At 35.9% G+C, this 13,860-nt stretch overlaps 2 protein-coding genes across 8 annotated transcripts in view; one reads left to right on the top strand and one right to left on the bottom strand.

The window, feature by feature from the left end:
* Tube1 (tubulin, epsilon 1) overlaps positions 1–11,756 on the bottom strand; it is a 34,737-nt gene extending 22,981 nt beyond the window's left edge. For all 3 annotated transcript variants that reach the window (XR_264663.2, XM_005409772.2, XM_005409771.2), the window contains exons 1-8: positions 11,671–11,756; positions 11,496–11,569; positions 10,887–10,939; positions 7,947–8,004; positions 4,325–4,440; positions 2,716–2,837; positions 560–747; positions 183–355 (exon numbers count right to left, since the gene is read on the bottom strand). Coding sequence is in view for 2 of the 3 variants with exons in the window: in XM_005409772.2 (XP_005409829.1) it covers positions 183–355; positions 560–747; positions 2,716–2,837; positions 4,325–4,440; positions 7,947–8,004; positions 10,887–10,939; positions 11,496–11,569; positions 11,671–11,695 (809 nt within the window). In the remaining variant the exon portion in view is untranslated. The remainder of the gene's footprint in view (positions 1–182; positions 356–559; positions 748–2,715; positions 2,838–4,324; positions 4,441–7,946; positions 8,005–10,886; positions 10,940–11,495; positions 11,570–11,670) is intronic.
* Positions 11,689–13,860, top strand: part of Fam229b (family with sequence similarity 229, member B) — a 15,169-nt gene continuing 12,997 nt past the window's right edge. For 2 of the 5 annotated variants that reach the window (XM_005409779.2, XM_005409780.2), the window contains exon 1: positions 11,885–11,975. The gene's annotated coding sequence lies outside the window, so the exon portion shown is untranslated. Of the gene's footprint in view, positions 11,780–11,884; positions 11,976–13,860 lie in introns of those variants that run through there. The other 3 variants (XM_013507361.1, XM_013507363.1, XM_013507360.1) reach the window with 3 other exon arrangements.

The following is a 13,860-nucleotide window of genomic DNA, read 5'->3' as shown; positions in this document are numbered from 1 at the left end:
GGCATAAGCACCTGCCTGGCACGTGCAAAGTCCTGAGTTTGATTCCTGGTACCAAAACAAAAACCAAAAAACAAGACAAAATAAAGAAGCTCTTACAAGTTAGAAAAATAAAAATGCAACTACAGAAATGTCAAACATCATGAAAAGCGCAGTAGTTTTTCAACTGTTCTCAGCTGGATTACCTTGTTAGATGGAGCAGCAAATTTGCCACAATGTTGTTCATTGCATCGAAGGGCTTCTTATGCCGTTTAAGTGCCCTAGCACTTGAGGTAACCAGACTGTCTTGCTTCACAGTTGGACCCAACTTTCCAGAACTCACCACGAGGTCTATTCTGCTAATGATGTCAAATAATGACTTTTGGAAAAAAAAGATTGGGAGAAAAACTATTAAGAAAAGTGGACACATTATATTCTATTAGGAAAGAAAGAAGAGAAAGAAAAATAATTTAAACTTATTTTTTCTTTTTGATGAGAAAAGAAAACAAAATGTTTGATACAAACACATTACACAGGACTATGTATACATCGTTTGTCCACAAGCTTCAGTGCCATTTCTTACTTGATTGTCAATGGGCAACACACAGTCTGCATGCTCATTAAGTTCCTTCATCGCCAAGATGCTATTATAAGGTGAGGTTATGACATCATCCTCACTGGAAGGGTAAACTGAGGTCACAAATCTGTATACTTCTGGGAATTCATCTTCAAGCACCTTTAAAAGAAATGTGCCAAGTCCAGATCCTGTTCCTGAGGATTAAAATTTTAAAAAGAAAATAGTGAAATGATACAGAATGTTACTGTGAAGAACTTGGAATTTTATGTTTTACTGATAGAAATAATTTTCAAGTTATTCTTGTCATTACATATTAACTAATCTAATTTCAGATAAAGAAAAAGGAGGGCAACATGGATAGTCAGGTGTTAAGTCCTGAATTCTATTTCTGGCTCTAACCATGAGTCTGGGATGGCTTTTCATATTTCACTCATTTTCATACTGAAATCATTAGATGCAAAGATAACTAATTGAACAGTGAAAAATTCAACTAAGTATTGAGTGTATACTTGATATTAAACTTAAAACCTATGTTGATTCTCCTGTTGAATAAATCTGATAGAAACAGCAGTTTTTATATCTTCTGTTGTATTATAAAAATTAATGAAAAATATGCAAGGTTCAGTCATCCCATATTTAAATAATTGGACTGAAAAGTGGTTAATGATAGTATGGGTATACATTATTATTAGTGTGAATTGGTATCTTACTGTACAGTTACATAAGTTATCAGTCAAAATTTAAAATGCTTATATTCTTTGGTTCCATCTTCCAGACATATAAATATTGCCACAGCTATAGTCACAAATGCACTTGTATATATACCAGGCATTCTGGTGATTATACATAATAGTGATTATACATAATAATTAAACACATATGGTATATATCATGTACACTTCAATTCTATGAGATCAAGCTGACAGTGAAAAGACATTTTAAGATAAAAAGTGAAAAACTTATACAATGATATGTATTTTACAATCTCATTATGTGAAAAACACATATACAGCCCAACAGGCATAGAAAATATCTGCAAGAATCAACATTAAAAACCCCAAAACCTGCAATCTTGATTACATATGAGGATATTTACTAGATATGGAAGAACTTTTCTTTCAGTCTTCAGTATTATTATTTTTATTATTTTCAGTGAATTATGAATCAAGTATATTTTCTGAGTTGTGGGATTACAGGGATTTTAAGAAAGGTAAAATAACTGTAACTCTCATTTTTTTTGGAGAAAATGTACTCAAACTAGTGGGTTAATTATATTAGTATAAGGACAATTTGTTTCTGAATTTAATGATTAGGGTGGCTTTTCTAAAGGTATATTTACACAACAAATATAATTTTAATTTTAAAAAGTTATGACAATAAATGATATGTGTTACAATTATATATAATTTGTTGAATATAAAATCTTAATAATCTTAGCTTGGAGAAAATAAGTGTGGCAATTCTTTTTCTTTGAAAGCTTGTTAATCTTATTTCAAAACTGCCAAATTATATTTTGTTTCTATTTCATAGGTGAACAAAATACTTCAATTCTAAATTACAGGCTTCCCTGTAGAAAGAAAGAAATGTAGATCAATCATATACTTCTGGTTCAAATTGATGAACAAACATGTAAGAATTAATTTAAAGAAACTGGTAGACGAGAATTCTACCACTGAACTACCCATGCACCAAGAAACTAGAAGAATTTCTTTTACTCTTTTTGCCCCCCTCTTATTGGGGATGAGAAAAGCCTGAAGGTGGGTAAACAAGGGTACTAATAATGTTTGGCAAGTACACAATAAGAACATGTCAGAAATGCTCAGTTATGATACAGGATTAAATAAGTGAAGTATGATGAGAAAGTATGAGTTCCTCAAGAGCTCACATATCCTGAAATGTCACTGAGAATTGTACAAAAGTAAAGGTAGAAAAGTAAATTTCCCATACAGTTCTGCTGATTTGTGAAAAGGGCTTAAATTAAAAGAAAATTGATAACTGAATAATTTCACTAAATTTTAAGATCAAAGCTACATATAACATACAAACACAAATGGTCTAATTCCCTCTATTAAGCACAGGTTTGAACGCAATACTTAAGTTTGCAAAATGAACTCCTACTTGCATTTTAACACTGTCATAAGGAAATGAGAAAATCACTTTACCTCCTCCCATGGAGTGTATTATAAAGAAACACTGCAGACAATCACAGTGCTCTGCAGATTTTCTGAGTTTCTCTAAAATTTGTTCTCGGTAAAGATTGCCAAAAACTTTGTGACCCACAGCCCTAAAAATAAAGAGTACATATTTTTAAAAGTCCTTGCATTTATTACTTCTTCATCTTGTTATTTCTACCCTAAATAAAAAGATTATAGGAAAATAAGAGAAAGTATTTTAATTGTATTGAGGGAAATACATTCTTATTGTATGTTAAATCATACTACAATATTCTGAAAATTCTTATTGTATGTTAAATCATACTACAATATTTAGAAAATTTAATGTATATTACATATATTAAATTTTCAAATATCTTTGTAAGATAGCTCACTAGCACTGCATATTCAATCATGGTGTTCTAATTTTATCTTCCCAGCTTTTAACGTAGGATTACAACAAGATTTCAATTCCATAGTTTTTTTCTTGTTTCCAGTTAAACTGTTCCAAAACTGATTTACAGCTTTAACATAATGCCAATCAAAATACCAACAACATTCCACACAGATCTTCAGAAGACAATCCTAAAATTCATGTCAAACCAGAGGAGACATGAAGAGCAAAAGCAATTCTGGGTTAACAACAGCAAAAAAATTTAAACAATAAATTCTGAACTGCAAAACTAGATTGAAATCAACTACTAAGATACTGAAGATGAGAAATTTTAAACTAGCCTATCCTGGGTGAAAAGAGGCAGAAAACTAGACGCCTGTTAGATGGAGTGGCAAAAGGCAGAAAACCGATACTCCTCTGCAAGGTTTTTGGTTGCTCAATCTGAAATGTCACTAGTGAGGAATTATAGAATCAAAATCATTTTCCCATTACATGCAGTCAGGTGGACTAAGTTACACGATAATTAGAGGAAGCCAGATGGGTGGTCAGACAGGCTTACTTATTAAGTGACTAATTTTCCTTAAATGAGTTTCCCACAACGTAAGATTCAAATTCATGCTTCAATAAAATTGTACATCATTCCATATTATCAGCCCAAGGGATTGGTAGCAAATACTTAAAGTAATACACATGAGAGTTGGAAGCAACAAGGAGCTCCTTAACTTTTAAAAAAACATAAAAAATAGTCTCAATATGAATTTTTATGATTATTGTTGAATCACTTAAAAGGACACTATTACCTACATAAGGGACCAAACAACCTCAAGCTCAGCCTGGACACGAACATATTGGTCTGAATTGCATCTTTGTATAAGCTCTATTCTGACCAACTGGAGAATTTGAGAGAGTCAAATAATATAAGTAAATGAGCAGTTTACAAAAGCACTTAAAATTTGTAACTAGTGTTATATGATAAATGTATACATATAATAAGTCAAATTTTCATGATTCATATTTTTCTTTTAAGAACATTAGAAGTAGGAGAATAGTAAATACAGGTGCGTTCCAAGCGTTGTGAAACATCATTTATTGAGTCAAATAAGACAAGACTAAGCAGCCTAGCTTGAGGTGTGGCAAACTGTATCTTACATTTGTCTCAGTAGAAGGAAACAATGCTTGATTTTTACAGGTGATATTCAATGTTTACTTTCAACACATTCTCACCAATTATTTCCTGAGCCAGAAATATCAGTGATGAGCTGTTTGCTATCAAATACATCTCTCAGCGGTCCCTGGAGAATTTCATTTACTACCCCTTCTTCCATGTCAATCAAGACAGCCTGAAAGACAAAATGTAATTGGTATACTTTCCTTCAGAGTTCTTTATAAATGAAAAGAATTTACAAGCTATCAGTTGCATTATTTTTTATAGTTTAAGCTTGATTAAAATCTTTCTTGATACAGATCTATGTAAGAATTAAAAAGCAACTTCCCTCTCCTCAAAAGGTGGAATCTAATTGAAAGATGGATTCTAAACTTATCTTACTCCAAAATGCCAAGTGGTAAAAAAGGGCCCAACAACCCCTCAACTGAACTTTTAACAAGGTCTTAGAAATCTAGATGGTAACTTTAATTAGAAAAAGTTCTCAATAAATGCAGGATACATCACTAATTCATTCGCACATTAGGAACAACCACAGTGTTCTTTATGAATCACAGCCGAAAACTGTACCATTGAAGTGAATAAACTTACTATTATGTGCAACACCAAGGCACTGAATAGATGGCAAAGATACAAGAGTCCCTTCCTCCAATTAATTTACAATTTAAAATTCATTGCAGCACACTTTATTCACATGGAATATACTACAATGAAGAAAATGAAAACACATGAGGTATAATTGACATATGTTGAATGTTCATATTTTTAAAGATTTGTAACAGGACAAAATACATTGCCATTAATCCCTGTCAAAATACTCTCCTTCATTTATCTCATTATTCTTGCCACTTTAGGCAATTCTAGGTGTCTCTCATCATTTTTTTTATAATATCTGATCAAAACAGATAGGGAATGTTGCTGATGATTGCCATGCACAGAAATACAAGTGTTTGAAAATATTACAGTATGGTCTTATCTACCTTATTCATCAGATATGGCACGGTGCAATGTCTGGCTCCTCCCCAAAGTCAAAATGGCTACAAAAGCACATGTTCTGAATTGATTCAGGATATAGAGGCAGCCATGACAGTACAACTAAAGGACAAATAAAGGATTTCCAAAACTGTTTAAGAAGATGGCAAGAAGGATGGAATACATGTATTTGATGCAAGGGGGAGTACTTGGAGGGGAGTTAATGGCAATGTTTTCTCTACTGCAAGAAATAAAAACATTCACTGTGTTTTTGATCACCCCTTATAAAACTAAGTATAGTATAAGAAGAAAAAAGACTGAAGGATATACAGAAGATGTAAACAGGCAGTAGGATTATATGTTCCTTCTCCTATTTCTTTTACTTTCTGTATTATGTTGTACAGTGTGGGTTGGGAGTGTAGATCAGTGGTAGAGCATGTACACAAGGCCCTGGGTTTAATCTTCAGTACCAGTAACAAAACATAACAAGAATGACCCCCCTCCATAGCAAAACACAAAACAAAAATGAAGTGAAGGAGAGTAAAAAGTATAATATAAAAGACGTAAGTAAAAAGGTGAGACTGAAATTTTCTGAAATAACATTAGGGTATACTATATAACTCTGATTTAGTACTTCAAATAACTGCTTGGGTTATGGTTTTTTTTTAGTTGTTGGGATCATGTAGCTAACATTACGCAGTTTCTGCTTGCCGCCATTGTAAATACTTTATACACATCAATCCGGTTAATCGACACAATCCTGTGGACAGGTATAATCATTCTCATTATACGTGTGAGGAAAATGGGGCCTAGAAAAGTTAAATAATTGCACTAAGATCACCCAGCCAGTAAATGGTAGAGCTGAGATTCAGACCCATATAGCCTGGTAGTGTGAACCTTCACTCCTAATCACCAAACTCGGTTCTACTAATTGAAGGGGGCAGTAAAGTTTCATTTACAGATTAATGATTATAATAGCATTACAATTTAAACATATTTAAATTCTGTGAATTTTTTTATGCTACTTATTGGAAGATATACAATTAAAATATTATAGCAATGTATTACAAAGGCTATAAAACTATGCTTTGTAAATGTGTTCCTTGTATATATAGCAATCATTTTATACATTTTAGATACATAGGACTATATAGGGATATATACTGGAAATTTTAGGGATTTTTAAAAAGATATTTCTGACAACATAAAATTTTATTTTAAATGCTGTCTTTAACACCTAACCAACTACAAAAAAATTGTGGTAGTATTAAAAGCAGTATAAGACTATAAAAGGAAAAAAACTTAGCCATGCTCCAAAACCGATTTGAGATGTTCTATGGAGGATTAAAGGTAAATAAGGCACAAAACTGATTACTTTTCTCTCTAGCAGAGGCAATACACAGAACAGATTACTGATATTTCAAGCTCTTAAGTCATTTAGCATTAAAATCCTGACAAAACACGTAACTCTTTTAACATTTCTTCAGTCATATCAAGTCCTTGATCTGGTTTTCCACTGGCCTTAACTAAATTTTGACAGAGTATTCTGAGTTCATTTAGGCATCCGAATTCTGGAGTCACAACTGTTCTAGAACTTAATGTTTATGTTTCCTTCCACAGCCATATGGTAATAGCTTCTGGCTTTTTCCTAATTGTAATATAGGGTTTACAAAATTCTAAGTATTTGCCTATTAACCTCAGACATAGGGGAGAAATGCAGGCACCAAGTAATTTTGTGAAGTCTGGGATCTTAGTGATCACAGTCACATAAAAGCAAGAGTTGCTAGGAGAAAACCGGACTACTTTCTTGAATAAAAGTCAAAGACTATAGAAATGTGCTGACTTACTCTTTCTCAAGTGTTTCCTCTACCTTCCATCATTTTCAATTATACAGTGGTAGGAAAGAACTCAAATTAGGAATAGTCCAGGAAATGTCAAAGTGTTCTTTTCTCTCTATGGAAGGTTTGGATTGGGATGCTAGCTTTTATGTCATGGGGTATATGAAATGCTGATTATTCTAACAACTTACAAACATACAATCTTTGCCTTAAAGTTTTGTTTTTGAAGGACATTAAAGATCACAGAAATAGGAGCTGGTTCCAGGTGCCCCATTACTACTGATGTCATGTTTTCAGCTAAATACAAGGTCTGATCCTCAGCAGCTCAATTCTTTCCACAGTATTTAAGCTGACTTTATTATAGTCAAAGATTACTACTGAACAATCAAAAAAGTTTTTTTTACAGAGAAATACTCATAAAAGGAAAATGCTGAAATGACACTAATACTACACATATGGCTACTGACTTGAATTCTGTTCAGAAAAAGTTATATGGTTATGGTATTTATTCATTATAACATGGCTGTATCTGTTTTGCATTGGTAGTAACTCTGATGCAAATTAATTGTCCATTATCTTTAAATGAAAAACTAACCTGTAGCAGTATGTATTGCAAGTCCTTATGGTTAAGAAGGTACCTCTCCTTATCATTTATCTAGACAAATATTTTCCTTCAACACTGACAAAATGTTAAATTTACAGTGTTTTTACAGTAAGTATAGTTTTCCTAATATTGCAGGTAGACACATGTTATATTGAACATGGTCTAGTAAATGTTTTTACTTCAGAAGTCAAACTAAAATTTTATGGGCATGTTAAGAAGTATAGTTATTTTAAAAACACATGAATGTAAGTATCCAAGCATATATCTTACTCGTGCTTTTAAAGAACGTATTTTTCCCTTGGAAATACTGCTACCATCACCAACCACCCTGAAAGACAAAAAACAAACAAACAAAAAAGAGACAAAATCATATAATCTCCCAGAACTAATAACATTAACTTCAATTTATACACTATAGGTCAAGTGAGGTAGACACAAAAGCCATTCCTAACCTCCCTCTTCTTTGTCTTCTACTAGGTTGAAAAAGTGAGGTACTTATTTCCCGGACTTGATTTGTAGTTAGGACTGGCCATGTAATTCAGCTATAGCAAATGAGATAAGCAGAGGCATTCTGGGAAGCTTTTATGATAGAAAGGACCAGAAGCAGTTAGTGCCAAACTCCTTTCTCCTGCCTCAAACAGAAAATGTAAGTGATTCTTGGAGCCATTTTATAGTCATGAATAAATACGAAGACAAAAAGCCAACACACTAAGGGTAGAGTAAAGGACTAATACAGATGGAGTATTTAGTTCATTCAGGCAATTTTCTTCAAAGAAAATTAAGAGGAACTGATCTTCCTGCTAGACTATCCTATATTGAGATGTGTTTGTGAGATAGTAAACATACTGTCATTGCTTAAACTAGCACTATGAGGTTTCCTGTTGCAGCCAAACACAGAACTGATATAAAAATTACATACCAATGAGCAAGGCTTTTTCTCAAATTTTATACTGAAAATAAGCTACCAGAGCACTTAAGTCTATGACCAGCATTTGGATCAATAACAATAGTTCACAATAAAGCAGACTATATGAAGGGAAGCTGAGTTAACCACAGATGCTACAACCAGGGATTGGTAAATTACAGACCTTAGGCCAAACCCAACTAGGTGCCTTCCTTCGTAAGTAAAGTTTTCTCAAATTCACCCATGCTTATTCATCTATGTGTTACTGTTTGTGTGTGGATGTCCCCTCAAAGCCTCATGTGGTCACAGGTGGGGCTTTTAGGAGGTGGCTGAATGAAGGGTGTGTGCTGCTGGGATCAGGATGTGCTGCTGGGATGTGCTGCTAGGATTAAGGGTGTGAGTGCTACTTGCCCTAAGGGATAAAATAGAAGGGACAGAAATAGAGCTGCCACCACCACCTACTGTCTGTTGCTTGCTGCTTTTGCTGTCTTCTGCCTGCCATGAACTACTTTTCCTCTGTGATGACCCTCTGCCAGGCTTATCTTGCCTTAGTGCCAGCCAATTATGGACTGAAACCTCTACAAACTGTGAGCTACAATAAACCTTTACTTCTTTAACTATGGGTGCTGGGTATTTTGTCTCAGTAATGATTAAAGTAACTGAGACACTATGCTTTCATTCATGCTGTAAAAACAGTTGAGTAGCTATGACATAGACCTTATAATTTAGAAATTTAAAATACTTACTCTGGTCCTTTATGGAAAAGGTTTCCCAACTCCTGTTATGGGAAATGTTTATCATTCTATTAAAAAAGTATAATTTGATAAAGAAGCATACATGAAGATGTGGTCTCATTTTCAAAAGATATTTTGGTGAACAGAGGCTAGTGTTGACAGTGCACAGAAAAGCAAGATACCATCCCTCTTGTCCCCTCCTTCCCAAACCTGATATTGGGAAAGTAAGAATGTTCTCAGATTAAAGCCTACGACACATTACAAGCTTATGGACATATCCAGAATGTTGAGTTACTCTTTCAGATAAAAGATTTAAGATACTTACATATATCCTTTAATAAATATAGCAAACTTTGTTTTATGTAATTTACATAACATAGTTGAGTGTAAAAAAGAAAAACTCTCAGGCAGAGTCTCAACTATGTAAAGATTAACAAAATAGACTATTGAGAAAGGAAGGTGCGAGAATATGAACTCAACAGGAGAGGCATCTGAAAGAGCTATTACACAGGCCAATTTGTGTCAACCACAAGAATTTAGAGGAGAGGATGTTCTGGTCTACAAGTAAGAGGAAACTGGTCTATATGGTAACTATCTCTGTCTCATAAAGACAGGTGACACTGGGTATTACTATATCTAACTCCCCTCAATCTTTTTCCACAGTTACTAAGCAAGCATCGGATTATTATGTAGCTTTGCGACATTTCATACAAACTGTGCCTATAATACGAGTACATAGTATTTTGCAGTTATAATTTCTACCCTGACTTTCCTTTTTTAACCTCTCGTTTCTTTGAGTTTGGTTAATCTAATGCACTGCAGAGCACTGGCTCCATTCTCAAGGTGCAAAGAGCCAGGCTTCTGAGTCTGCAACTCTGAGCACTAGGCTTTCACCAGTGAAGACTAATTAACGTTTCCTAGAAGACAACAGCACAAATATTCAGTCAACTAATTCAAACTAGAATTAGAATTTTCATTGTATTAAAGCTTGATAGTATGGATTATTTTCAGGGCAAGCCCACCATATTTGGTTTTATTAAGTATTCTGAAAATTTATAAACTTAATCACTGAACATTAAAAGGTTATGGACATACTCTGAATGTCCAATTATTCTTTCAGATGAAAGATCTAAGGTACTTAACATACATCCTTTATTACACAAAAATAATCTGTCATATGCAGTATACACGATTTTTCTTTTATTCTGGCACATTCTGTAGTTAGGGCAAGTATTCTTAATCATAATACTAGAAAAATTAAATCATTTTTTCAAAAGTTAGCCATTACTAGGTGTGTTAACAAGATACCTTTGGAGAAAAATTCAGCTTGCTTCTTTAGTAAGTTTATTTCATGGTTAAGTTAAAAGGTTCCTTTGTTCCTTAATAAGATTTGTCCTGTTCTGCAGAATATGAAAACATTCCTGGCACAAGAATGTTTTCAATAAGGAAAATAAAAACGCTAGACAACTTCATAGATATCAACTGCTTTTACTGTCCTTTAAAGAATTTTCTCCCAACTTGTTGACATGAAAAGAAAGGATTACACTGTGTGAGACTCGAACCCCATCTTACCTGGTATCCACATTCCTAAAGAAGCTGCTGATTGCCTCATCATAAATTCCTTTCTAAAAAAACAAATGTTCATAGCATTTTTATTTTAACTCTTCTCCAAATAAAATCCTTTTAATAATTGCACAGTACTGCAATGGCTAATGTGTGACTATAAGAAAAAACAAATACCACAAAAACGCTTAGGCTGATTCTTCCAATATCTCGGTAGAACCGAGTAAAAGCCAGGAGCTGTACAGATTAAGTTCAGCAGCGCGTGAAGAAGGAAAGATTTCCCACAGGGCTGTAGAACGGGTGCATCAGATAAATTCTCTGGATTCCTGGTGATTTTAGAAGCTGACTAGTTAAATTACGGATAATAACCACAAGCATTCTCTATCTTACAAGGAACTTTAACAGGTACCGCCTGCTCCTCCCAAGGACACTAAGACCCTGAGATCGGGAGATATAAGTCTGTGGCCGGGGCTTGCGGTCTGCGGTGTCCGACGGCAACGCGCGAGGAAGCAGCTGCGCTCGACCCCGGTCTCAGGACTGTCGGGCGGGTAAGCGCTCACGCGAAACGTCCCCCGCTCGCTCTCCGGGAGACCGCGGCGGCCGCCGGCGCTGCGGTACCTGGTTGACCGCCGCGTGCTCCCTCAGCGCCAGGTCCCAGAAGCAGCAGCCGACCTGGTTCCCACACTGGCCGACTGCGACCAGGGCAGAGGAGAGAGAACGGACATTAGGCAGGAAACGCGATTAGGCACGGCGCTCCACGGAACACGGGTCCCCACGCCCCGGCGCGGCTCACCCTGGACGACCACCGACTGCGTCATTCTGACAGTGGCCAGCACAGGTCCCCTCCGCTTACACTCCCGCCTTTTCTCCCGCCCACAACGTCGCCGTACTACGGGGAGGCCGTAAGTCACTGTGCTGCCGCAAATTGCTGCCGTCGCTAAACCACTCTCTTGGTCCGGGCCACGGTGGGCCGTCAGAGGCGGCGCAAGCGCAGTTGCGTCGGGGTATTACTATAGCAACCGTGTCTCCAGACCGCCTATCCTTGCTGCTTTGTCAACATCTTTGAGCTGCAGCAGTTCCAGATGCCAGGCTAAACTGGTAACTAGGCTTTGCCGTGTCTTTTAAATTCGTGTCTTTAAACTCTTCGTGGGCCACGAGGGAGGGTTCGTTTACTCTCAACACCCTGGGTGTGGGTCACATCTCCTACTCAGATTTCACAGGAGGCAGCTTTAGCGTCGATATCCCTCTGCGTCAGCCTCCCAGAGTCCTGGGATTAGAGGCATGAGTCGCCACGCCCGGCGCCTTTGTTCTAATCGACAAACGCAGGGTGTCGACGTCAAAGAAACTCAGACACAATAGACACAGGAGGGCACCCCCGAAGCTAGGTGGCACAAACGGCAAAGCAAAGTTCAGGGACCTGAGAAATGTTTGCTGAACGCGGTTAGGCCCCCTAGAGGATTCACAAGAGGTGAAATTATCCCGCTTCAGCAAGTTTACAATCTAATTGAAGACGCGCAGGAAAATCTGAGAGAATTGTGACTTTACAATATCGTACAAAGAGCTACAAAGAGTGGCGTAGTAGTCAGTGGACAAGTATCTAGCCAAATAAACTCAAATCTGCTGGAGGAGATCGGATTAAAACTAAGTGTGTAACGTACATGTCATATTTAGATAGGACAGGGAAGGAAAAGTTTGGAAAATAGGCATTTCTTAAAATTACCAACTCCTTGAAATTGTGAAACATTAAAAAGTGTACATTTTCATTGAACAAATTAGACCAGATTTCAGTTAAGAATTGAAGCATTACTTTAATGATATTAATACCCCTCAACCTCTGGGAAACTACAAAGCCCTAAGAAGGTTTCTTCGTTTGATAAAGCATTACATTGTATGTGCTATTTATGTGTGGTGATATGAGCCATAATATTTGGTTGATTACAACACCTTATTCCTTCATCAAGACAAATAATACGGAGTTGTTCTTACATTTTTCTGATAGTTGCTGAGTCGAACATTTCAATGGATTGTGTTGCTGAGGATTTCCTATTTTTTTTAGATGTTATTCAATAAGATATTTATATTTCTTGTGATAAATAGCCTTGAATGAAGACATTTTTGCATTTGCTGGATTTTATCTTACTTTTTTTGGTAGATATGGAGTCAGTGATGAAAATGAATGCACTCAGACACTTTATGTTTTAATATTGAAGTCCCAAAGTTAAGGACTTCCAAACTTTACAAAACTTTGATATGTTTGCAGGTGGTGATAGAAGTTGATATCAGTGAATTATGATGCCAGTTCATCTGGTATTGTGGCCTTTGCAGAGATGTACCTCTGTTGTAAAACCAGTCAGTATTCTCCAGAAGTCAAACATGGGAAAGGAGTTGAATTAAGAAAGTCTTAACAAGTCTCATTAGTAGTTCCAGTCTGGATTGAATCAGAAGATTCTGCTTTAGAGTCAGTAAGGTGGAATCTACCATACACCAGCCATGTCAGGACCTCAGTATACATAAATTCAGGTTAGCCGAAATGGAAACAGCCAAACAGCAGGGTCTCCCCAGTTTTACAAGCAAGAAAAAATATTTTTGCCTGAAGCCACTGTGATTTGGGAGGTATGATAATATTGGAAAAGAGCTGACTAAACACATAATAGCCTGGAGAGAATTTCACATGGTAAATATAAGGAAGAGACAAAGTCATTGAGAATCATTCAGACTACTACTATAAAAGGAAGGAAAGAGGGAGGAAAGGGAAGGGGAGGGGTAGGGGAAGGGAGGGAAGAAGAGGGAAGAGGGGAAGGGGAGGGGCACGACATATAAAGGATCAATAAAGTTTATGGTCTGGAATAAAAACTAACATAAAGGAATAGAAAAGAAAACATATATGCTTTGTGCTGTAGAAGAACTTGGTACAAATATGATACAATAATAACAATGTGAATGTGATAAAAAAGAATTTAAAAGCAAGATGTTGAGAAATTAT

Source organism: Chinchilla lanigera, unplaced genomic scaffold (assembly GCF_000276665.1).
Source record: "Chinchilla lanigera isolate Chin_1 unplaced genomic scaffold, ChiLan1.0 scaffold00125, whole genome shotgun sequence".
In the NCBI taxonomy this organism is placed as follows: Eukaryota; Metazoa; Chordata; class Mammalia; order Rodentia; family Chinchillidae; genus Chinchilla; species Chinchilla lanigera.
The sequence above is the reverse complement of the archived record's forward strand: the minus strand, read 5'-3'. Positions and strand labels throughout refer to the sequence as shown.